A 27,141-nucleotide genomic window follows, 5' to 3' on the forward strand; every position below is an offset into this window, starting at 1 on the left:
CTTCTCCAGGCCTGAGGAGACAGAATGAGTGACAGAGAACTTAGACCAGGGGTCTAAGGGTCAATAGAACCAACAGGTACTTTTGTCATTTCCCCTGAGCTCTGCATCTCCTCATTGCAATCCTAAATATATACAAGGACCAGGGGCGGACTGACCATTTGGAAACAGGGGCACTGCCCGAGGGCCTGGGGTCAGTAGGGGGCCCCATGAGATTCCCCTGGTACCTTTTTCATAAGCTTTTTTGAGTTTGGGCAAGGACACAGGGGCCCCATGATCCCCTATTGCCCGGGGGCCCCATGAGTTGTCAGTCCACTCCTGACAATGATACAGATTATGAAGTATAACTGCACTTTCACTAAATATTAAAGTGACACTGAACTCTGTAAAGAAAATCTTGTATTCTTAACTCCAACAAGTCCCTTCTATTGCTCTCAGCCTCCTCCACATTCCTGCTGTGATCCTGCTTCCTGTTAGAGGGTGGCTACGTTCGTTCTCCACGGTCACACAGTATGTAGGAACGTAGCCACTCTCTCTTACTCACTCCCAAAATGGACTATAAACTACAGACTATAGAATTTGTACTGTGCATAGAGCAGTGCACATGTCCCCAACTAATGTGCACTGCTCGTTCCAAACAAATGGAAGTGAGGAAGAAAAGGAGAGGCTTGGGAGCTCATGGAGAATGTTACAAGGAGGCAGAAAACATAGTAAGTGACAATTTAATTAGAAATAGATTACATGGCCATTAAGGTGTTACTAAACCCAGGACCCTGCATTCACTATATCCGGTCTCCCCGGACCCTGCATTCACTATATCCGGTCTCCCCAGACCCTGCATTCACTATATCTGGTCTCCCAGGACTCTGCATTCACTATATCCGGTCTCCCCGGACCCTGCATTCACTATACCTGGTCTCCCAGGACCCTGCATTCACTCTATCTGCTCTCCCAGGACCCTGCATTCACTATATCTGGTCTCCCCGGACCCTGCATTCACTATATCCGGTCTCCCCGGAACCTGCATTCACTATATCCACTCTCCCTGGACTCTGCATTCACTATATCCGGTCTCCCAGGACCCTGCATTCACTATATCCGGTCTCCCAGGACCGTGCATTCACTATATCCGGTCTCCCAGGACCGTGCATTCACTATATCCGGTCTCCCAGGACCGTGCATTCACTATATCCACTCTCCCAGGACCCTGCATTCACTATATCTGGTCTCCCAGGACCCTGCATTCACTATATCCGGTCTCCCAGGACCCTGCATTCACTATATCCGCTCTCCCCGGACCCTGCATTCACTATATCCAGTCTCCCCGGACCCTGAATTCACTATATCTGGTTTACCCGGACCCTGCATTTACTATATCCGGTCTCCCCGGACCCTGCATTTACTATATCCGGTCTCCCCGGATCCTGCATTCACTGTATCTGGTCTCCCCGGACCCTGCATTCACTATATCTGTTCTCCCCGGACCCTGCATTCACTATATCTGGTCTCCCAGAACCTGCATTCACTATATCTGCTCTCCCTGGACCCTGCATTCACTGTATCTGGTCTCCCCGAACCCTGCATTCACTGTATCTGGTCTCCCTGGACCCTGCATTCACTATACCTGGTCTCCCCGGACCCTGCATTCACTATATCTGGTCTCCCCGGACCCTGCATTCACTATACCTGGTCTCCCCGGACCCTGCATTCACTATATCTGGTCTCCCCGGACCCTGCATTCACTATATCTGGTCTCCCACAGTATTATTACAGGTACTTATATAGAGCTGTCAATTTGCACAAACCTTTACATATAATATATATTGTACATTCACATCGGTCCCTAACCCTCAAGGGGCGTACAATCTAAGGTCCCTAGCTCACATTCATACATACACATACTAGGGACAATTTTAGACAGGAGCTAATTAACCTACCAGCATGTCTTTGGAGTGTGGAAGTAAACTGGAGTACCTGGAAGAAACCCACACAGGCACAGGGAGAACATGCAAACTCCAGGCAGGTGGTGCCGTGGTTGGGATTCAAACAGACTACCCTAGTACTCCTAGTGCTAACATAGTTGCATAGTTAGTCTGGCTGAAAAAAGACAAAACTCCATGCAGTTCAACCATTAAAAAAAAAGAAGTTATAATCCTATACCCACAGTTGATCCAGAGGAAGGCAAAAAAAAACCCAGCAAAGCATGAGCCAATTTGCAAACTCCAGGGGGTTGTGCTGTGGCTGGGATTTGAACTGACACCCCTACTGCTGTTAGGTGGAATTGCTAACCATTTAGCTACTGTGCTGCCTCACAATACACAGAACATAGAAATTTAATTATTTTAATAAATATCTTATTAGCAGTTAGAGCAACCTTGTGATTTCTATCAGTGTCCAGCCAAGCACAGGTTAATCTTGTAGGAGGAGTTTTCATTCTCCCCTGATTGTCCTACGAGTCTGCATAACCCCTGACCCTCCGTCTGGACAGCACTGATTGGCCTTGTGCTCATCACATGCACCCTCCTAAAAAAAAAAAAACTCTCTAGCAATCTAGCAATGCACATCAAACAGAGCATCTGCAGACTTGCCACCACTAACTATGACAGATGGATTGGGGACAGCGAAAGAAGAGAAGACAGGATCAAACAGCCTTTTGAGAAGAGGAGTATTAATCACTTAGTTTCCACAGGGAGCATAACAAGCGTTCTTTACTTCATATACAGACTGATTTTACTGTTGTGGGTTTAGTAACACTTTAAGTACTGGATGTGTATGGATTATTTTTGTAGAATGAGGATATTGTTTAGTGTCACTATGAACATTTGTAAAAGTCCCTGCAGCCTGTGCCAATATGATGGGGAAGCTGGTCCTGCACTTCCATCCATCTTTATATTAATAAGCTGATCCTGGTCACAGGGGCAGACTGACAACTCATGGGGCCCCTGGGCAATAGGGGATCATGGGGCCCCTGTGTCCTTGCCCAAACTCAAAAAAGCCTATGAAAAAGGTACCAGGGGCATCTCATGGGGCCCCCTACTAATCCTGGGCCCTCGGGCAGTGCCCGAGTTTCCAAATGGTCGGTCCGCCCCTGCCTGGTCACCCTTGTTAGGAGACAGGAGCCCTATTCTCCATTGAGTTGAATGCAGCAGAAGCAGATTGCTCAAAGCACTGCTGGACGCACTCAGATCCGGGAGGCAGCAGACAGTATTGCTGGACATAGGTCTTCTCTTCAGAAATGGTTACCCATTGGAGCAGAATTTATTTTAAGAGGCTGCTGGGACAAGTACAAATGTCTCATTTCTAGTGAATGTGCAATTATTTAGAAGCTGAAGAATCGGTTTTGGCCCGGGCTGTTCCTTCAAGAGCCCCTTTAACTCTGAGCTCCACATCTCAATATTCGCAGACATAGTACATCCTACGGGAGCAGTCACTGTCCCACCATTTTCCATCATCCGAGGAGATGGACACACAGTTTTCCAGGACGCCACCGTTCGGCTCCGTCACCAAGTGATCTTTGTACCAGTTATAATAGGAGACCCGATGCCCGCTCTCAAACAGGTATAGCCCATCCGAGCGACGATCGTTAATGCCAATCCAGACGGGCCAATTAAAGGGGTAGAAGACATCACGGACGTATTGAGCCACAACTGCAAATTCTTGCTGGTCGATGGGCATTGCCAGGTTTCCACCGCGGCCGTTGCAAAGCTTTTGCGCTGTGTCGTAGTCTTCAAAATGCTGGAAGATGAGGTAGCACTTGCGTATGTACCTCTTGCCTTTCAAGCAACCTACAAAAAAATGCAAGTAGGATGATCAGTTTTAGTAAAACAACCTCTCTGTGTCCCTGTAAGGAAGAAAGAAATTGTCTACGACTGCAGGCTTCAGCCGGTGGTGGTTTCGGAACATAGTCACTATATTTCATGCAGAGTTTCATAGACACTCTATGGAATTGTGCTCTATCTCTGCACAACCAATGTTGGTGCCTGCCACAGATTCATGTGCCTGCCAGAGAAAAGTACATGAAGTTCCATAGTTCCATAGTTAGTCTGGCTGAAAAAAGAAAAAAATCCATCCAGTTCAACCATTAAAAAGAAAAAAAAAGTTATAATCTTATACCCACAGGGGATCCAGAGGAAGGCAAAAACCCAGCAAAGCATGAGCCAATTTGCTCCTGCAGGGAAAAAAATTCCTTCCTGATCCCCCGAGAGGCAATCAGATATTCCCTGGATCAACTTTACCTATAAGTGTTATATCCAGTTATATTCTGTGTATCTAGGAAAGAATCCAGAACCAACTCTTGAGGGAGTCTATTCCACATTTTCATAGCTCTCACTGTGAACAAACCTTTCTGTGTTTGGAGATTAATTTTCTTTTTCTCCAGACATAAAGAGTGCCCCCTTGTCCTCTGTGATGACCTCAGGGGGAATAACTCTACACCGAGTTCACTATATGAACCACTGATGTATTATACATGGAGATCATATCCCCCCTTATGTATTATACATGGAGATCATATCCCCCCTTATGTATTATACATGGTGATCATATCCCCCCCCCTTATGTATTATACATGGAGATCATATCCCCCCTTATGTATTATACATGGTGATCATATCCCCCTTATGTATTATACATGGAGATCATATCCCCCCTTATGTATTATACATGGTGATCATATCCCCCCTTATGTATTATACATGGTGATCATATCCCCCCTTATGTATTATACATGGAGATCATATCCCCCCTTATGTATTATATATGGAGATCATATCCCCCCTTATGTATTATACATGGTGATCATATCCCCCCCTTATGTATTATACATGGATATCATATCCCCCTTATGTATTATACATGGAGATCATATCCCCCTTATGTATTATACATGGAGATCATATCCCCCCTTATGTATTATATATGGAGATCATATCCCCCCTTATGTATTATACATGGTGATCATATCCCCCCTTATGTATTATACATGGAGATCATATCCCCCCTTATGTATTATACATGGAGATCATATATCCCCCTTATGTATTATACATGGTGATCATATCCCCCCCTTATGTATTATACATGGTGATCATATCCCCCTTATGTATTATACATGGAGATCATATCCCCCCCTTATGTATTATACATGGAGATCATATCCCCCTTATGTATTATACATGGAGATCATATCCCCCCTTATGTATTATTCAAAGAGTTCTCTTCTAATTAGGAAGATTTAATGATGCTTCCATTGTTGTAACGAGTGGTAAAGAGATGGGAACCCTTGAGTCGGGGTCACTGCCTAGGGTCAGAGGGCCCATTGGGCTTTGTCTACACCATTTGCTACACCGTTACCTTCCGTTACGCGTAACTGAATAATAACATTTTATTTAGCATATAAAAGAGAGTCTCCCGTAGGAATGTGGAGAAAATCATAATTAAAACAAGAAATTATCTCGATAAACAACAGCCCAACACATGTTCCTGCTTGGCATTCCTACCTTCAATCTGTCCAATCTGTCTCTGATTCCTGAGATTCATTTCTGACACAGTGGTGATGGAGTCCTCTGCTTCGCTGAGCTTGTTCCGCATCTTGGAGAGACTCTGATACATCTGCGACACTTTAACATCCAGGCCGTAGAACTGGACGTTGAGACGATGGATAGCGGATTCAATGCCGCTCAGTCTAGACACTGTATTGGTAAAAAAAAAAGAAAACGATAAAAGGAAAGCTAAAAGGAAAGCTAAAAGGAAATCTAGCTTGAGAAAAAATATTACTTAGGTAATATGAATCATGTTTTGCTGCAAATCTTTGCAGATAAAGCATTATACGCTGACAGGGACGGACTGACCATTTGGAAACTCAGGCACTGCTCGAGGGCCCGAGGTCAGTAGGGGGCCCCGTGAGATGCCCCTGGTACATTTTTCACAGGCTTTTTTGAGTTTGAGCAAGGACACAGGGGCCCCATGATCCCCTATTACCCGGGGGCCCCATGAGTTGTCAGTCCGCCCCTGTACGCTGATTACATGCATACATACAAAGAATATGTAAACCCAACATTGCATATTCCTGAACAGAAGTCTCCTGTTCTCTTTGCATTGCTTCATTGGGGCAAGCATAGATCTATACTCTACACAAAAAAACCCCCAAACAAACCACCCCCCCCCAAAAAAAACATACCCCCCCACACACACACACACACAAAAAAATGGGTAGACTCGATGGACCACTTGGTCTTTTTCTGCCATCACTTTTCTATGTTTCCTTTGTGTGAAACCCCTGGTGTTCCTGCCAGTCCCTCTGCTTTCCTATAAAAAACTGACCACACTAGGCAGGCAGGAGAGCACCGTTTTCTGGCAGTGTTGGGAACTGGGCAGCACAGTGGCTAAATGATTAGCACTTCCGCCTGGCAGTACTAGGGTCGAATCCCAGCCTCGGCACCTCCTGTCTGGAGTTTGCATGTTCTCCATGTGCCTGTGTGGGTTTCCTCTGGGTACTCCAGTTTCCTCCTACACTCCAAAGACATGCTGGTAGGCAGGGGCGGACTGACATCTCATGGGGCCCCCGGGCAATAGGGGATCATGGGGCCCCTCTGTCATTGCCCAAACTCAAAGAAGCCTATAAAAAAGGTACCAGGGGCATCTCATGGGGCCCCCTACTGACCCCGGGCCCTCAGGCACTGCCCGCGTTTCCAAAGGTCAGTCCGCCCCTGCTGGTAGGTTAACTGGCTCCTGTCTAAATTGCCCCTAGTGAGGTATGTGTATGTATGAATGTGAGTTAGGGACCTTAGATTGTACACCCCTTGAGGGTTAGGGACTGATGTGAATGTACAATATATATGTAAAGTGCTGTGTAAATTGACAGAGCTATATAAGTACCTGAAATAAATAAATAACTCAGTCTGCTCTCCTCCAATGAGCAATCGTGCGCTGACATGCCCCCTTCCTGCACAGCCATTCACTGGGAAGACCCGTGTGCTGCTGTTTCTCCACCCCCACCCCTCTATGCAGCCAAGAACAGAAGGAATGTGATCACCAAAAAATGCAGGACGTAATGAAAAGACTAATCACCAGTATTGTTTGTTGTCTCCCTGCAGCTGCTCTTTTCCCCAGTTACTGACTTTCAGTCTGCTCCCCTCCAATGAGCAGACTTGTGCTGACATGCCCCTTTCCTGCACAACCATTCACTGGGAAGACCAGTGTGCTGCTGTTTCTCCACCCCCCCTCCATACAGCTGAGAACAGAGGGAATGTGATCACCAAAAAAAGCAGGACGTAACAAAGAGACTAATCACCAGTATTGCTTGTTGTCTCCCTGAAGCTGATCTTTTCCCCAATTACTGACTTACAATGCCTCGTTCCACATTTTGGTTCTGCATGTTGGTGGTCATCTTGGTAAAGGCAGGGCTTTGCTTCCTCATGTTAGAGCTTTCACCACAATGATTGATAATGTGAAAACTGGTGAGAGAATATGCAAGAAGCAGCAGGATAAAAGAAGAAAGCCCAGATCTACAGAATAGATGACACAGGTAGGGAGATTCTTGCACTACAGGTTCTACAGTTTAGCTTTCTCTCCAGTAAGGAGAACAGTGAGCAGTATAGTTCTGACATCACAAAACCTCACCCTCATCTCCTGAGACTAGTAATCAGAAGCAACAGTGCTTCTCACACAGCAAATATACAGCTATAAGGCACTGAAAATGGAAAATGATATTTTCAGGAGGAATTCAAGACAAACGTTTAGGGTACTGCTTGGACACAATTAACAAACAGGTAAGTCTGCACTTTCTGAGTTCAAGTCTGCTTTAATGGGCTTTCCTTCAACCTGTGGTTGAAGGAAAGAAAATAGCATAATTGCAAAAGTGGAAATACCCTTTAAATGAAAGTAGATGTTCCCTTTAGCTTTTATATTAACATTGAAGTTCTCCAAGATGTTCAGCATAGCCTCTTACTTACATTTCCACCCTACACTGTCTAGAGCAGCCTTTCTTCCCAGAAGAACCCTTAAACTAATTTACGGGTCTCGGAACTCCTGTTAAGATTAGTCCATTGGGGGTTATGGGGAAAATGCCCCTGGTGGTGGATAGTGGGAAGAATTCCCCCCCTTCAGTGCTGGACTAAACTCTGTGGAGGTCCCTAGGCAGTTTAACCATTTGAATACCGGGCAATTTTACACCTTCCTGCCCAGGCCATTTTTCAGGTTTCAGCGCTCTCACACTTTGAATGACAATTGCGCGGTCATACAACATTGTACCCAAACTAAAATTTTATCATTTTCTTCACACAACTAGAGCTTTCTTTTGGTGGTATTTAATCACCACTGGGGTTTTTATTTTTTGCTAAATTAACAAAAAAAGACCGAAAATTTTGAAAAAAAACACGTTTTTCTTTGTTTCTGTTATAAAAGTTTGCAAATAAATAATTGTTCTTCATAAATTTAGGACGAGATGTATTCTGCTAAAAGTCTTTGGTGAAAATAACCCGAATTAGGATGTATTTTTTAGTTTGTAGGAAAGTTATAGAGTTCACAAACTATGGGATAGATCTGAATATTGATCAATCCTGAAGTACTGACAGCCAATCTAATATCTTGAGGTCCCAGAATGTCAGAACAGTACAGATATCCCCCAAATGTCAGAACAGTACATATATCCCCCAAATGACCCCTTTTTGCAGAGTAGACAGTCCGACGTACTTCATAAGAGGCATGGCGAGTTTTTTGAAGTTGTATTTTTTTTGTCATAATTTTTCGGAAAAGGAAAAAATGCAAAAATGCAAAAAATTATTTTCACTATTTTTTTTTACATACTGTCACCAGTGCAGTACAGCGTCTTCATATAACTGGCATGGCGGTGATCAGGGACACTGACTGGTGACAGTATGAAAAAAAAAATGTATTTATTTATTTATTTTTTATTATTTTAAATGTTTTATTACATTTTTTTTCTTTTTTTTAAGATTTTTTTTTCATATTTCACTATGTCTAAAGTAGTACAATGTTACCATAGTAACATTGTACTACTTTGGGGAAGTGATCAGTATTTTTTTTTCCTTACACAATTTACTTTGCTATAAGCAAGCATTTACCTGAATGACATCGATTCATTCAGGGTTTTTTTTTTTTTTTTTTGTGCTTAGCTGTGATTTGGCCACAGCTAATCACATGACATGTGCATGTGATCTCTGGGACCATTCACAGCTAGACACTAGTATACAATGGATGGCATGAATGAAGCCATCCATTGTATACAACTGTGATTGGTCACAGCAGGTCACATGGTACCGGCAACGGGGCCGATACTCATATCTGTCATCGGCCATGTCCGAGGTACACAGCCGGTGACAGATCGCACGCTGCGCGGCTCTGCAGGAGCGCAAACTACGCATGTGCGGGAGGACGCCATTTGGCGTCCAACCCGGAAATGCAGTACATTTTGCCGGCCGCCTTTTGGCTATTGGCCAGGCGTGTACTGGTTAAACCTTGGGGCCCCTTTCGCAGGTTTCTAGAGGTTTCTTGCCCGCATGCTTTAGTGGGATAACATTGAACTAAGTAGTGCGTTGGGTGCTAGATAAAGATGACATCACTACTATACATACTACATACGTAGGTTGCACCAAAAAATTTTTACAAACTGACAACTGAAAGAAAATGAGCTTTTAAGAGACAAACTGTATGGTGAGCCTGATGTTTATGGTTTATGTACTTTAAGTTGTTATTGGGTACATGACATTAATACAGTATTTTCTCTAAAGAGTCTTCAATGGAAAGCTTTCATTTCTTTGAGTTGATTCATTTTTTCTATCTGTTGTAAACAATTTAAGAAAACTTCATTGTATTTTTCTTTCAAGATCAAATCAATAATATTTTGATCCATTGTTGTGGGGCCTTTAAACGGCATGGGTCCCATAGGCTGGTGCCTACTCTGCCTATTTGGTAATCTGGCACTGCTGCTATTACAGTGGTGGTCCGAACATCACTTTGGCAGTCACCATCAGATGGGAAAAAAATAAAATGTAATGTAGTGTCCTATCAGCGATTGAGGCTATGTACACCCAGCAGGATATCGGCAGATGGCTGCCATAGGAAGTAGGAGTGGACGATTGAGGAATGGGTGTACTGGGCAGAGCCAGCATAATACAATGTAATAGTGCTGAGTAGAGTAGAAATGGCCTTAAGAAGAAAGAAATAGTAAGAAATGGTATTATAAGAGCAGGATCGTGACTGAAGACTCCAGTTCTTGATTCCTGTATCAAACCATTTCACATACATTTTGTCCCGAGTGCTTTGTCCTGCGCCCTGCCTGTATTTTTACTGTTCTTTCTGCCTGGAAACTGAGAAACGTCCATGGCGTCCAAAAAGCGTCCCTTTAGGTCAAAAGCGGTTTTAGACCGGCTAGAGAACAGCGATAGTAAATCAGAACCACTTGCAGAATTGAGTGATAATGATTCGTGGGGGAAATTCGTCATCAGACATTGAAAACGATTCTGCGACTTTGCTCAGCGATGTGCGAACTTGGCGCTCTATTTCAAATTTCAGTGTTTTTGGTTTGATTATATTATTGGATTAAATTTATTATTATATTATTATTTTTTCTGATTATTTATTAAATTATCATTTATGATTTCGTGTTTCAAGTTTAATCATCCCCGGGATGTTTAATAGACTCTTGTTGGGACAGATTTCAGTGAGTTATTCCTAAAAATTACAGGCCTACATGCAAAAAAATGTACCGCTTTGAGCACAGAAATATGGACATAATCATACCGCTAGGGAGGTTAATAGCCAAACCATTGTGATTTGCTTCCAATGGCTTAGATTCAGTTTGTTGAATTTTAAAATTGTTATTGTTATTGATACGTCCGAAGGTTGACATACGTGAGCATTCTTCTAAAGCCGATTTATGCTCTCTAATAAACAGATGATGTGGAACTACGAAAGCAAATATCTAATTCCACAGCCAATGCTGAAAAAACCAAACTCTGCTTTTTTTCCCAGCTTAGCTGTAGAAAAAGAAATATACTGAGAATGCAGCTTTATCTCTGCTCGCGGCTTAACAGATGCTTATGACCTCAGAGTCTAGGCTGTTGACTCTGTGGTTTGCAGCGCGCTCTTGGAGTCCTGATGAGTTTTGGGAGGAAGGTGAGTCGCTGAATGTTCTCAGTCTCGTAAAAAACGCCACCGGGGCATTTCCTGTGTGTGCCTTACTGAGATTACCTCCTGAAGGCTGGAACACAGCTGCCGACTGTTCTATCTTCTAGGGACAAATGTACATTGTACAGATGTAACCCTGACAACGACTCCATAGTCCCACATTGCCCAGCTTCAGTCAATCGGGGAAATGTTAACACTTTCTGAAGACCATTGCAACTGCGTAAAGTCTATGGTGCGCTCAACATGAAAAAAAATGTAAAGGGTTTTCAATGCTTTTGTAAAATTCATGTAAAAGTACTTAGCTTGGTGTAAATAATCTTATCAATATATAGCAATGTTTTTTAAATTTAGTTGATTTGTTATATATATTTATATATATATTTATATATATATATTTATGTATATATATTTATATATATTTATTTATATATTTATATATATATATATATATATATATCTCTACACACACACACACACACACATATATATACAGTTGTGTTCAAAATAATAGCAGTGTGTTGAAAAAAGTGAATAAAGCTCAAAATCCTTCTAATATCTTTTATTTCCATCCACACAAATGCATTGGGAACACGACACATTCTATTCCAAATCAAAACAGGAAGAAAAAAAGATCAAATTTGTGTTGTTCCTCTAAAAAAAATGAAGAAAAGTGAATATTAGACTGTTCACAAAAATCGCAGCGTTTGTATTCTTCTTTACAAACTCAAACATTCACTATATAAACTGAGAAATGTTTGAAGATTTTGCTTTCCTTTGAATGACTTCATGAATATTTGGTTGTAGTCGCACTGTTTCTGAGAACTGCTGTACATCTGTGCTGCATGGAGTCACCCAACTTCTGGCACCTGTGATCAGGTATTCCAGCCCAGGATGATTGGACCACATTCCACAGTTCTTCTCTATTTCTTGGTTTTGCCTCAGAAACTGCATTTTTGATGTCACCCCACAAGTTTTCTATTGGATTAAGATCTGGGGATTGGGCTGGCCACTCCATAACGTCAATCTTGTTGGTCTGGAACCAAGATGTTGCACGTTTACTGGTGTGTTTGGGGTCGTTGTCTTGTTGGAACACCCATTTCAAGGGCATTTCCTCTTCAGCATAAGGCAGCATGACCTCTTCAAGTATTCTGATGTATTCAAACTGATCCATGATCCCTGGTATGCGATAAATAGGCCCAACACCGTAGTATGAGAAACATCCCCATATCATGATGCTTGCACCACCATGCTTCACTGTCTTCACAGTGTACTGTGGCTTGAATTCAGTGTTTTTTTTGGGTCGTCTGACAAACTGTCTCCGCCCACTAGACCCAAAAAGAACAATCTTACTTTCATCAGTCCACAAAATGTTGCGCCATTTCCCTTTAGGCCAGTCAATGTGCTCTTTGGCAAATTGTAACCTCTTCAGCACACGTCTTTTTTTCAACAGTGGGACTTTGCGGGGGTTTCTTGCAGATAGCTTGGCTTCACATAGGCGTCTTCTAATTGTAACAGTCCTCACAGGGAACTTTACACCTTCTTTCATCTTCCTGGAGCTGATTGTTGGCTGAGTCCGCGCCATTTTGGCTATTCTTCTATCCATTTAAATGGTAGTTTTTCGCATTCTTTCACGTCTTTCAGGTTTTGGTTGCCATTTGAAAGCATTTGCGATCATTTTAGCTGAGCAGCCGATCATTTTCTGCACTTCTTTATATGTTTTCCCCTCTCCAATCAACTTTTTAATCAAGGTACGCTGTTCTTCTGAACAATGTCTGGAACGACCCATTTTCCTCAGAATTTCAGAGAGAAATGCACTGTAACCAGCATGTCCAACATTTGCTGCCTTCCTTCCTTAAATAAGGGCAATAATTGCCACCTGTTTTTCAAAGAATGAATGACCTCACTAATAGAACTCCACACTGCTAATATTTTGAACACGCCCCTTTCAATTAGTTAATCAATGACAGAATCAGCAGCATGCATGTCATGACTGTTGGGTCTGTTGGATTTCTATTACTCTACTACACCTGCTAGTAAATTATTTGCCATGTAGAAATATCATTTCTACCAAAAACAGTGATTGATTCAGTTAGTGATGTCTGACTGCTATTATTTTGAACACAACTGTATATATATATATATATATATATATATATATAATGATGATTATTTTTATACAGGATTTATATAGCGCCAACAGTTTGCACAGCGCTTTACAATATAAGGGAGACAGAACAATTACAATACATTTCAGTACAGAAGGAATAGGAGGGCCCGGCTCGTGGAGCTTACAATCTAAAGGAAGGGGGAGGTGATACAAAAGGTGATAACTGCGGGGGATGATCTGGCGGAGGTGATTCAAGTACAGTTCTTAGGTGGAGGTGGGGTAGGCTTCCCTGAAGAAGTGAGTTTTCAGAGATCACCTAAAGGCAGACAGGGTGGGGGCCAGGGGCGGACTGACCATTTGGAAACTCGGGCACTGCCTAAGGGCCCGGGGTCAGTAGGGGGCCCCATGAGATGCCCCGTGGTACCTTTTTCATAGGCTTTTTTGAGTTTGGCAAGGACACAGGGGCCCCATGATCCCCTATTGCCCGGGGGCCCCATGAATTGTCAGTCCGCCCCTGGTGGGGGCTGACCGGACATGCTGTGGCAGGGAGTTCCATAGGATGGGAGAGGCTCTGGAGAAGTCCTGGAGGCGAGCGTGGGAGGAGGTGATGAGGGACCTAGAGAGGAGGATATCATGGGAGGAGCGGAGTGGGCGATTTGGGCGGTATCTGTGGATGAGGTTGGTGATGTGGCTAGGGGCAGTGTTGTGGATGGCTTTGTAAGCTGTGGTTAGTATTTTGAATTTTATACGTTGGGTTATTGGAAGCCAGTGGAGGGATTGGCAGAGAGAGGCAGCAGTCGTTGATCGGTCGGTAGTACCTTTTTCATAGGCTTTTTTGAGTTTGGGCAAGGGCATAGGGGCCTCATGATCCCCTATTGCCTGGGGGCCCCATGAGTTGTCTGTCCCTGTATATATATATATATATATATATATATATATATATATATACTGCATGTTGAAGTGCGTTTTTATTCCTAAATATATGAAAAATATTTTAAAAAATACATTTCAAATATACTGTATGTCTTTAAAAATACAAATCTACATTTTTGAAAAGCATTTACAAATATATGTAAAAATATATGTTAAAATGACTTTTTTATATGTTAAAAAAATCTGAAGAATGTATTTAAAAAATATATTTTTAAATATATATATATATTTAAATATATTCTTTAGATTTTTTTTTACATATAAAAAAGTCATTTTAACATATATTTTACATATATTTATAAATGCATTCCAAAAAAAATGGAGATTTGTATTTTTAAAGAAATACAGTATATTTGAAATGTATTTTAAAAAATATTTTTCATATATTTTTTAATAAAAATGCATTTCAACATGCAGTATATATATATTATATAGTATATATATATTGAAATATATTGAATATGGCCAAAATTGTAGCATTTCAAATATATGGCAATATATTTGGGAAGAATATTTTTAAAATATATTTTTCTTCCATGTGGGTTTACACGCACATGAACCTTAATGGCATTCCAGTGTTAGTCTGTAAGGTTCAAGAGTGACATTTTTGCCCATTCTTTTTTGCAAAATAGCTCAAAGCTCTGTAAGATTGGATGGAGAGCGTCTGTGAACAGTGTTGCCACAGATTCTCCATTGGATTTCGGTCTGGACTTTCACTGGGCCATTCTAACACATGAATATGCTTTGATCTAAACCATTCCATTGTAGCTCTGACTGGATGTTTTGGGTGGTTGTCCTGCTGGAAGGTGAACCTCTGCCCCAGTCTCAAGTCCTTTGCAGACTCTAACAGGTTTTCTTCTAAGATTGCCCTGTTTTTTGCTCCATCCGTATTCCCATCAACTCTGACCAGCTTCCCTGTCCCTGCTGAAGAAAAGCACCCCCATAACATGATGCTGCCACCACCATGTTTCACGGTGGGGATGGGGTGTTCAGGGTGATGTGCAGTGTTAGGTTTCCACCACACATAGCATTTTGCTTTCAGGCCGTAAAGTCCCATTTTGGTCTCATCTGACCAGATCACCTTCTTCCACATGTTTGCTGTGTCCCCCACATGGCTTCTCACAAATTGCAAATGGGGCTTCTTATGGCTTTCTTTCAACAATGGCTTTCTTCTTGCCACTCTTCCATAAAGGCCACATTTGTGGAGTGCACGACTAATGGTTGTCCTGTGGACAGATTCTCCCACCTGAGCTGTGGATCTCTGCAGCTCCTCCAGAGTTCCCATGGACCTCTTGGCTGCTTCTCTGATGAATGCTCTCTTTGCCCGTCAGTTTAGGTGGACGGCCATGTCTTGGTAGGTTTGCAGTTGTGCCATACTCTTTCCATTGTTGGATGATGGATTGAACAGTGCTCCGTGAGATGTTCAAAGCTTGGGAGATTTTTTTATAACATAACCCTGCTTTAAACTTCTCCACAATTTTATCTCTAACCTTTTGTGTTCCTTGGCCTTCATCAATCTGTTTGTTCACTAACGTTCTCTAATAAACCTCTGAGGGCTTCACAGAACAGCTGTATTTATACTGAGATTAATTTATACACAGGTGGACTCTATTTACTAATTAGGTGACTGCTGAAGGCAATTGGTTCCACTAGATTTTAGTTAGGGGTATCAAAGTAAAGGGGACTGAATACAAATGCACGCCACACTTTTCATATATTTATTTGTAAAAAAATTTGAAAACCATTTATCATTTTCCTCCCACTTCACAATTATGTGCCACTTTGTGTTGGTCAATCACATAAAATCCCAATACAATACATTTACGTTTTTGGTTGTTACATGACAAAATGTGGAAAATTTCAAGGGGTATGAATACTTTTTCAAGGCACTGTATCTGTTTATAAGGAACATCAACTGTTAACCATACTAAAACACTCCCTGCACATAGTTAACCCTTTGATCATCCCTCATGTTAACCCTTTCCTGCTCAGTGCCATTAGTACAGTGTCAGTGCTTTTTTTTTAGCACTGATCACTGTATTGGTGTTACCAAGTCAGTTCCCCCCCAGTGTCAGATCTGTCTAGCTATCTATTTATCTATCTATATATCATATATATATATACTGCATGAAGGTAAAAAAACTATCAGCCTTTAGAATCCCTTTAATTTTTTTAAATTAAAATAATAAACATGTTATATTTACCTGCTCTGTGCAAAGGTTTTGCACAGAGCAGCCCCGATCCTGTTCATCTGGGATCCCCCACTGGAGCTTCTTGCTATTCCCCCCCACAGAGTGCCCACCATAGGAAGCCACTTCGTATGGGGGCACTCGTGTGTGCTTTATCCCTAGCTAGGCTGTTTGTGCCTATTTAGTCACACAGCGCAAATGTACAATCCAAACGCACACGTTGCTGCGTTAAAAATGGCTGTATGTATAAGTGGGTGCTGTAGCGACCATCGGCTGGAACCGAACAGAATTAGCAAGGGAAAATGTCACCAGCACACCGAGGATCACCAATATGGGTCCAAAAATTTTAATGAACGATCACATAGTTACAGCAAGGCAACGTTTCGGAGTCTCGCAGGACCCCTTCATCAGGCATGTGACCATTCCTATTCAGACACGCAGCCTGACTACCCGCCCGCATTCTATTTACATGTTTTTACAGACATCAGCCAGAACCAGGGGCGGACTGACAACTCATGGGGCCCCCAGGCAATAGGGGATCATGGGTCCCTGTGTCCTTGCCCAAACTAAAAAAAGCCTATGAAAAAGGTACCAGGGGCATCTCATGGAGCCCCTTACTGACCCCGGGCCCTCGGGCAGTGCCCGAGTTTCAAATGGTCAGTCCGCCCCTGGTCAAAGCCAATGGCTTCCTCTGCTCTCAGCCAAGACTGTGAGAGCAGGGAGAGCAGAGAAGAGCTGCTGCAGACATGTACAACGTTGGATCAAGATCGGGCACAGGCAAGTATTTAAGAGGGGGGCTTCAGGGGAGCTACTATTAAAATCCTTTCATTTGATCCTTATTGAGTACTATTTAAGCCCATTTTGTCCCAGGACTTATTGACCAACTCATCACCAAAAATGCTAAATAACTCAAGACTTGATAATCAAACATTGAAAGCTCTAAAGGAAAACCACTCACAGATATAGGACAAGTTGTCATCTGCTGGTACTGTAGTTGGTGTCTGTGCTGTCCCTACTGCTTCTGTTACCATATTTTTTTTAGCTATAACCTTCTGCTTCTTCTTCATCTTCTTCTTTTTCTTCTTCTCTTCTACTTTTATTTTTTCTTCTTCGTCTTCATCTTCTTCTTCTTGAAGATCTTCCTCTTCCTTGTCTTCTTTCTCCTCCTCTTCTTCCTCCATCTCATTCTCTAGTATCTCTGCCTGCTCCTCCTCTTCCTCTTGTAGGTCCACCTCTTTATTTTCCTCTTTCTTGGAAATTGAGATCAAGGTGACGTTAAAGGAAAGTTTTGTTTCAGATTTAGGAGGCATCAGTGGTTTCTCTGGTGGAACTGTGACTTCGAGATGACCAAGCAGGAACTGGAGAAATAAAGACCATGTTAGCGCATTTGCACAAATGTTTGCAGACATTTTAATTTAACCTTCAGAGATTTTTTTTCATACCGCTAAACAATCACCCTCTTCTACTCGTTCTCCCGCAACTTCAAACTGTTGAGTGGAGTTACCACTTAAAAACGGAGATTAAACTTCACACTTTAGGAATGGATGAGGTTTAAGGTAAGTACGCACTCGGACTGAAGACTTGTATGATACAAGCTGAATTTTTTTAGTAGATGTGTGTTTCGTTTCATAACAAATCAATTTCCAGACAAAAATTAGATTTTCGAATATTTGGATGTATACGAATCTCAGACTGGACATAGTAATGAATGTCAACAAAAAAGTTATAACAAAATTAACACATGCGTTTGTTTCATTCGGATGATGTCACATGATGTGCTAGTAGTTCGGGCCCATGGCGAAATGAATTACATTTTCAAATACGTTTGATAATTTGGATTCAAGTAAATTTGTGATTTAAATAGAATTTTTAATTGTCACAGTCAGTCAGTTCAGTTCCACAGTCTAATGCAATTCTTAGGTTTAAAAAATTCGGGACTGATGAATTTTGCATTATTTATTCTGTTACATCCGATATCAAATCTTTCCGTATAGTTTCGATATTTGAATATCGAATCCACCTGAAATACACTATATTGCCAAAAGTATTGGTCGGCCGGCCTTTACACGCACATGGACTTTAATGACATCCCAGTCTCAGTCCATAGGGTTCAATATTGAGTTGGCCCACCCTTTGCAGCTATAACAGGGCTAAATGGTAAGCACTTCTGCCTGGCAGTACTCGGGTTGTTGGTTCTAATTCCCAGCCACGGCACCACCTGCCTGGAGTTTGCATGTTCTCCCGAAGCCTGCATGGGTTTCCTCCGGGTACTCCAGTTTCCTCCCACACTCCAAAGACATGCTGGTAGGTTAATTGGATCCTGTCTAAATTGGCCCTAATATATGAATGTAAGTTAGGGACCTTAGATTGTACACCCCTTGAGGGTTAGGGACTGATGTGAATGTACAATATATATGTGTAAAGCACTGTGTAAATTGACAGCACTATATAAGTACCTGAAATAAATAAATAATAAAAATAAATAACAGCTTCAACTCTTCTGTGAAGGCCGTCCACAAGGTTTAGGAGGGTGTCTATGGGAAGATTTGAACATTCTTCCGAAAGTGCATTTGTGAGGTCAGGCACTGATGTCGGGGGAGGAGGCCTGGCTCACAATCTCCGCTCTAATTAATCCCAAAGGTGTTCTATGGGGTGAGGTTAGGACTCTGTGCAGGCCAGTCAAGTTCCTCCACCCCAAACTCACTCATCCATGTCTTTATGGACCTTACTTTGTGCACTGGTGTGCAGTCATGTTGGAACAGGAAGGGGCCATCCCCAAACTCTTCCCACAAAGTTGGGAGCATCAAATTGTCCAAAATGTCTTGGTATGCTGACGCCTTAAGAGTTCCCTTTAGTGGAACTAGGGGGCCAAGCCCAACCCCTGAAAAACAACCCCACACTATAATCCCCCCCAAACTTACACTTGGCACAATGCAGTCAAGCAAGTACCATTTTCCTGGCAACCTCCAAACCCAGATGTCCATCAAATTGCCAGACAGAGAAGCGTGATTGGTTACTCCAGAGAGAACAAGTCTCCACTGCTCTAGAGTCCAGTGGTGACGTGCTTTACACCACGGCATCCGACACTTTGCACTGCACTTGGTGATGTAAGGCTTGGATGCAGCTGCTCGGCCATAGAAACCCATTCCATGAAGCTCTCTACACACTGTTGTTGTGCTAATCTGAAGGCCACACAAAGTTTGGAGGTCTTTAGCTATTGACTCTGCAGACAGTTGGTGAATTCTGCGCACTATGCGCTGCCCCCGCTCTGTCATTTTACATGGCCTACCACTTGGTGGCTGAGTTGCTGTTGTTCCCAGTTGCTTTCTCTTTGTTATAATCCCACTAACAGTTGAGCGTGGAATATTTAGTAGCCAGGAAATGTCACGGATGGACTTATTGCACAGGTGGCAACCTATCACGGTACCGCTCTTGGAGTCACTGAGCTCCTGAGAGCGACCCATTCTTTCACCAATGTTTGTAGAAGCAGTCTGCATGCCTAGGTACTTGATCTTATACACCTGTGGCCATAAGGTGATTGAAACACCTGAATCACATGATTTGGAGGGGGGGGGGCCTAATACTTTTGGCAATATAATGTATATAGCAATCTTCCAAAAAAACTGCAAAATTTTTCAAATCCTCTTGGACCAATGAATATATGGAATGAATGCCGAACATAATGAATTGAAATATATACACCTGTGACCATGGAGGTGATTGAAACACCTGAATCAAATGATTTGGAGGGCTGGCCCAATGCTTTTGGCAATATAATGTATATAGCAATATTCAGAAAAAAACTGCAACATTTTTCAAATCCACTTGAACCAATGGATATGTGAAATGAATGCCAAACATAACAAATTGAATTCTGAAAATAAATTGGTTTAACAAAATGAATATGATGAAATGAAATTCTTCAATGAATGAATGCATCCAAAACGAAATGAAAATTTCCAACATGCACATGTCAATTTTTTAATACCTTCCTAAAACTACCTGAATGCCTCACCTACCTATTAAGTTATCTGCTATTTACTAGAATACTCCAGGACCATGGAATCTACTCTTCTACTATTCAAATACAAACCTTCTACCAGGAAATTGGGGGCTTACCATAGCCGCACCCCTGCCTTGCTGTGGACCACTAGATGTGAAAGCCAGAATCAGTGACCAGTAATACATCACAGGAAGAAGGAGCGGATGGGCCAAAACACCAGATTCATAGTGAGAAACAGAGGCGGACTGACAACTCATGGGCCCCCGGGCAATAGCGGATCATGGGGCCCCTGTGTCATTGCCCAAACTCAAAAAAGCCTATGAAAAAGGTACCAGGGGCATCTCATGGCCATCAGGCAGTGCCCGAGTTTCCAAATGGTCAGTCCGCCCCGGTGAGAAATTAGTATTGGCATTGTAGCATATCCAGAATGGGTTGTATCACGGCACTCTCTGAATTGCAGAAAATAACTGTTTATACATGTAAGCAACTCTAGGTAAGCACTATTCCGGCTCCTGGCATATAGTACTCATTCCGAGTATAGGTACATGTTAAAGTGTCAGTACTGCCTTCAACACCTTTAACTTTACACGCTACAAAAACACCTTGTCCACCAACTATCTGGACAGAAACCTGAAACATGACACTGCCAGAAACTGCAGATAGGATCCATCATACCCGCTGCCTCTATCATGTCACCACAGACCAGGGGTGGACTGACAACTCATGGGGCCCCCGGGCAATAGGGGATCATGGGGCCCTTGTGTCCTTGCCCACACTCAAAGCACACCTAAAAAAGCCTATAAAAAAGGTACCAGGGGCATTTCATGGGCCCCTCTACTGACCCTGGGCCCTCGAGCAGTGCCGAGTGCTTGAATAGTCAGTCCACCCCTGCCACAGACACTTCTACCATTAAAGTGTCATTAAACCCACATCATTAAAATCTATCAATAAATGCTGTATTACATGCTGTTCATACTCACTCACTATGGGATTCATTTTCTGTATTCAGCAAAAAACCTGGCTGATCCTGCTGCTCTCTACCCCTCCCTCCTGTCCATGTCCCCACTGTAACTAGGGGTTCTGCAGAGCAGTGTTGGCAGCTAGTGCTGAACATTTCTCCTTGATCACATCTGAGCAGCCCATGTGACTACAGGGTCAAGCATGTGGGCGTATACACAGTGGTATATGGCAGCCCACTCCCTCTCTCTTCCTCCATGACCAGTAAACAGCTAAACACAATTGAGTTGGGATATTGTATGTTGATTGATGGAGGCTTCACCTCCCTTTTATGCTAAGCACATGCACACAAAAGATAGTGTGTACTTGTCTCAATCTCTTTGCTGCTTTATTTCTTCATTCATCAGCATGAATCACTTCTGACAAGTATTCTTGAAACAAAGAGGAAAATGGTGACAGGGGAGGGACCTACAGCAGATTGGCAGCCTCAGCTCTGTTCCTGTGAGCTGTGTGAAGTGTCTGTGTGTGTGTGTGTGTGGGGGGGGGGGGGGGAGGGACCCTTCCCTCCAATCAGCTCTCAGAGCTCTCCTCATTGAGTTCTGCAGAATGTAACTTCAACTTTCCACTCACTTTTTCAGGCAGCACAGTGGCTAAGTGGTTAGCACTTCCACCTGGCAGTACTAGGGTTGTTGGTTCAAATCCCAGCCATGGCACCACCTGCCTGGAGTTTGCATGTTCTCCCTGTGCCTGCATGGGTTTCCTCCGACACTCCAAAGACATGCTGGTAGGTTAATTGGATCCTGTCTAAATTGTTCCTAGTATTTGTATGAATGTAAGTTAGGGACTTTAGATTGTACACCCCTTGAGGGTTAGGGACTGATGTGAATGTACAATATATATGTAAAGTGCTGTGTAAATTGACGGTGCTATATAAGTACCTATAATAAATAACTCTCAAACAAGTTTTATAAATGCAGCACTTTGATTGAATGAATGGAGAAAGAAGACTGCAGATAAACAGGTACAACATATGAAGATGGATTTGTTTAATCTATGTGTATCACCTGAGGCCAGTCACTTCTCTGGGTATATGAAAGGGTTTATGCTGGACATACACCAGTAATATTTCGTTCAAGAATGTTCATTTTCAGAATGTTGTTTGATTTTCGAATGGTTAGTAGGGTTAAATCAGTGTTTGTTTTTGAACAAGAAAATTGCATGCAAGATGGAAAATGTTTCTTGAACAAACACAATTCTAACTGTGAATGTGGTTTTTGCTAAGGAAAAACATGCACATATTGTAATGGAACTTGTTTGATACATCTGGGATTCCATTCAAGTAGCAGGATGAAAATTTAAGGTCTTTCAAACAAAATTAGTTGACTCTGTGATGTTTTGAGGAATTATTTTTCCAAATTTCCACACAAATGTTCTAATAAAAGCCTCAATAGTGAATGGCCAGCCTTGGTGTAATGTGAAATAAGGTGCTTTAGAAGCAATGCATTATAAAGAAGCAGTTTCAAGTTTTTTTCTTGAGAAATGTTATTCTTGGGAATCTGATGAATTTTCAATAATAATCTTTTTTGAGCCTTTTTTCAACAATAATTTCTTTTTCTGAGCATTGGCTTCAAATCTTGTCCTATATTACTTGTCAGTGTTCCTGTACAGGCACAATATAGCAATTCTTGACTACCTTCCAGGGCCAAACTGAAATTTCATGCTTTTTCTGCTTAATCCGTCATCTGCCCCTTCTCACCACACCGACAATTACACGCCAAAACACATTCTGCTACACCTCTTGAGTAGGGGGATACCACATATTTGAGACTTTCTGACAGCCTAGATGCATAGAGGGGCCCAAAATCCAGGGATCTTTGGGCTTTCAAGGAGCATAATTTCCTGATTACCCATTCTATTTCTTTAGTCCCTGAAGTGCCAGAACAGGAGAAACACGCACAATAAACACATTTTGGAAAGCAAGCGCTCCAAGGTATTTTCTGAAAGGCATAGTAAGTCTTTTGAAAATTTAATTTTTTTGCCACAGCTTTTTGGAACATGCAGGAAAGAAAATGTATTTTTTCTACACAAAGTTGTCAATTAATAAGATTTTTCAAACACACATCATAGGCATATTTAGAATTGCACCCCAAAACACATTCTGCTACTCCTCCCTAGTATGGCAATACCACATGTGTGAGAATTTTTCACAACCTAGACACACAGAAGGGGCCCAAAATCCAAGGAGCACCTTCAGGCATTCAAGGGACATAAATTACTTTCCTGAATACCTTTCACATTTTTGAAGGGCCTGAAGCATCAGGACAGTGAACACACCCAGAAAATGACCCCATTTTGGACAGTGAACACCTAAAGTTATTTTTAGGCTCGGTTCACACTGCTGTGAATTGGGATCAGACTTGTGAGACCCTAAGTCGCATGACATGTGAAATCGCATGTTAGTCAATGAGAGCTGTCTTAAATAGCACTACTGAAGTTGCTCCGACTTTAGAAAAGGTTCCTGTACTACTTTAAGGCGACTTATATCCAACTTGTGCCCATAGACTTTAATGGAAGTTGCATCCAAGTCGGATGCTCATCTATATTGATGTAATTTGGATCCAACATTACAAGAAGATTACCCATGCATTCCTTGAAAGTTGCTTCAAAGTTGCTTCAAAGCTGCATCAAAGTCACATCAAGTCACATCAAAGTAGTACTCAAGTCGAGAGGAAGTAGCCTGGCAAAGTCACATGACTTTCAGGTCACAGTAGTGTGCCTTTACTATTGTAACTCCCTCCTCATTGGCCTACCTCATCGCAGGCTATCCCCTCTTCAGTCTATCATGAATGCTGCTGCCAAGTCATCCACCTTACCAATCATTTTATATCTACCACTCCTCTCTGCCAATCCCTCCACTTGCTCCCATTGCCCAACAAATACAATTCAAAACACTAACAATAACATATAAAGCCATTTATAACACTGCCCCAAATTACATCACCAATATTGTCTCCAAATATCACCCAATCTGTCCTCCCCGCTCCTCCCATGACCTCCTGCTCTCTAGCTTCCTTGTCTCCTGCTCCCATGCTTATCTCCAGGACTTCTTCAGAGCCTCCACCATCCTCTGGAACTCTCTTCCCCAATCTATCACACTATTGCCTACTCTGCCCACTTTTAGGCGATCTCTGAAAACCTATCTCTTCAAGGAAGTCTATCCTGCCTTCATCTAACAAGAGAATCTTCTATTCCTCCTACCAGTTCATCCCCCCACAGTTATTATCTTTTGTACCACCAGCCCCTCCCTCTTAGATTGTAAGCTCCAAGGACCTCCTAACCCTCTTGCATTGAACTGTATTGTTGCTGTATTGTCTCCCGTTATACTGTAAAGCACTGAGCAAACTGTTGGCGCTATATATATCCTGTATAATAATAATAATAAACAAGACTTAAGAGGCATGGTGAGTCTTTTGAAGACTTGTTTTTTGGCCACAAATTTTTGCAAAATGGCGAAAAAAAATGAAAAACATTTTTTTTTTTACACAAAGTTGTCATTTAATCAGATATTTCTCACACACAGAATGGGCATACTTAGAATTATAACCCAAAACACATTCTGCTACTCCTCCCGTGATCAGGGCTGTGGATAAGGGGGTACCACCAGTCCTCCTGTACGGGGCCCAGGCCAGCATGGGGATCCAGGCAGCTGGGTGAATCGGATGTGGGCAGGAAGGATGATTGGCACAGTGGAGGGGCAAAGGCAGCAGGGGTAAACATATGGGGCACAGGGAGGGTGATAGGTGCGGCAGGCGGGCAATTACTGGAACCGATCCCCTGTACAGCTATCTCTGCAGCAGCTGAAAGCTGGCTTCTTCTCCTCATCCTCCTGCTGGCTTTCAGCTGCTGCAGAGATAGCCGTACAGGGGATCGGTTCCAGTAATTGCCTCCCTGCCGCACCCATCACCCTCCCTGTGCACCATATGTTTACCCCTGCTGCCTTTGCCCCTCCACCGTGGCAGTCACCCTTCTTGCCCACATCCACCCAGCTGCCTGGGCCCCCACGCTGGCCTGGGCCCCGTACAGGAGGACTGGTGGTACCCCCTTATCCACAGCCCTGATCACGCGAGGAGTAGCAGAATGTGTTTTGCGTTGTAATTCTAAGTATGCCCATTCTGTGTGTGAGAAATATCTGATTAAATTGGCAACTTTGTGTAAAAAACAAAATCTTTTTCTCTTTTTTTGGCATTTTGCAAAAATTTATGGCAAAAAAATAAGTCTTCAAATGACTCGCCATGCCTCTTAAGTCTCCTTTATTATTATTATACAGGATTTACATAGCAGTAGCAGAATGTGTTTTGGGTTGTAATTCTAAGTATGCCCATTCTGTGTGTAAGAAATATCTGATTAAATTGACACATTTGTGCTGCCTTTGCCCCCCTGTGTGCCCCCACCCCCCATTTTTGTTCGACATTTTGCAAAAATTTATGGTGAAAAAATAAGTCTTCAAAAGACTCGCCATGCCGCTTAAGTCTCGTTTATTATTATTATACAGGATTTATATAGCAGTAGCAGAATGTGTTTTGGGTTGTAATTCTAAGTATTCCCATTCTGTGTGTGAGAAATATCTGAATAAATTGACACCTTTGTGCTGCCTTTGCCCCCCTGTGTGCCCCCACCCCCTGCAGTGCTTCCAGCTTCCCTCCTCTCCTTCCCACCAGCAGCTGCAAGCACAATAGGATCCTTCAGGAAGGAGAGTGGGGTAAGGCTCTGGTAAATATGTCACATTTCCCAGCCCCTTTCTTTCCCGAATGAACACAATGAGTGATTGGTACCAATCACTCACTGTGTTCATTCATAAATGAACCATAGTAATTTTTTTCTTTTGGAGGGGCCCTGTCAGGGTGGCTTTATGGGGCCCCGTGTTGTTGTTTCGGGCTCAAAGCATGTACCGACATGTCACAATAGTTCTTTTTATCACCTAATATCTTGAGCATTTTGTTGGTTTTGCAGTCAAATGGTTATTTTAAATGTCGGCAATTATATGGAAACAATCTTACCTTTCTCAGGTTCTCCAAATCAGTATTTCGTTCTTCGGCTGAAATACGATTTTCCATTTCAGACTCCTCATCAGCAATTCTGTCCCCGCTCTCCTTTTCTTGAGCTCGGCAGCTGGGGAGCTGGCTCAAATACAATAGCATTAAGAAGATACTTCTCCATAACATCTTAAAGCAAGAAAATAAAGATCTCTCCTCTACGACAACCAGAATGAGATGTCTGGTCAGACGTCTGTGACTCCAGACACTGAATTCTGATGTTCAGCTTCAGTTTGTTTTTTTTCTTGTCTGTTCTGAACTTTCTTTGTTTCTTCAGCAGAATTCCTCACATGAGGTTGTTCCTAAATACAGGAAATGTCAGGATTTTTTTTTTCCCTGAGCGCCTGCTGGCAGTGGCCAAAGAGAAAACATTGGGACCAATAAACACAGAATGAAGAAGGAAAGTTTGAGTCAAGAGGGCCTGTCTTTAGTACTGCGTGGGTGTTAGTATTTAGAGACAGTACAAAATAATTCATTAACCACTCGCCCTCCAGAGGATTTACCGCCCCCCCCCCCCTTCCTGACCAGGCCATTTTTTGCGTTGCGTTACTTTAACCTCCCTGGCGATATTCCCGAGTGTAGCTCAGGGTAAAATGTTAGTGCCAAAAGCGGTAACCCCGAGCTACACTCGGGCTTACCATGCGGCGCTGCATAGGGATTCCCTGCAGAGCTTACCTTGTCCTTCGCTCCCGCGATGTGTCCCCTGCAGCGTCC

General features: G+C 42.6%; 1 protein-coding gene across 1 annotated transcript; it reads right to left on the reverse strand.

Annotated features, from left to right (window-relative positions):
* Window positions 1-703: 703 nt before the first annotated feature.
* On the reverse strand, window positions 704-26,756 carry CLEC11A (C-type lectin domain containing 11A). Its single transcript, XM_089655186.1, has 4 exons — window positions 26,392-26,756; window positions 17,333-17,732; window positions 5,496-5,687; window positions 704-3,782 (listed from the first exon to the last, which is right to left on the reverse strand). Exons 1-4 carry the CDS (start codon window positions 26,554-26,556, stop codon window positions 3,388-3,390), a joined length of 1,152 nt encoding a protein of 383 aa, XP_089511312.1. The 5' UTR covers window positions 26,557-26,756; the 3' UTR covers window positions 704-3,387.
* Window positions 26,757-27,141: the final 385 nt, after the last annotated feature.

Source organism: Staurois parvus, unplaced genomic scaffold, assembly GCF_062004578.1.
Source record: "Staurois parvus isolate SC_StPar_1 unplaced genomic scaffold, SC_StPar_1.0 ptg000827l, whole genome shotgun sequence".
NCBI lineage: Eukaryota > Metazoa > Chordata > Amphibia > Anura > Ranidae > Staurois > Staurois parvus.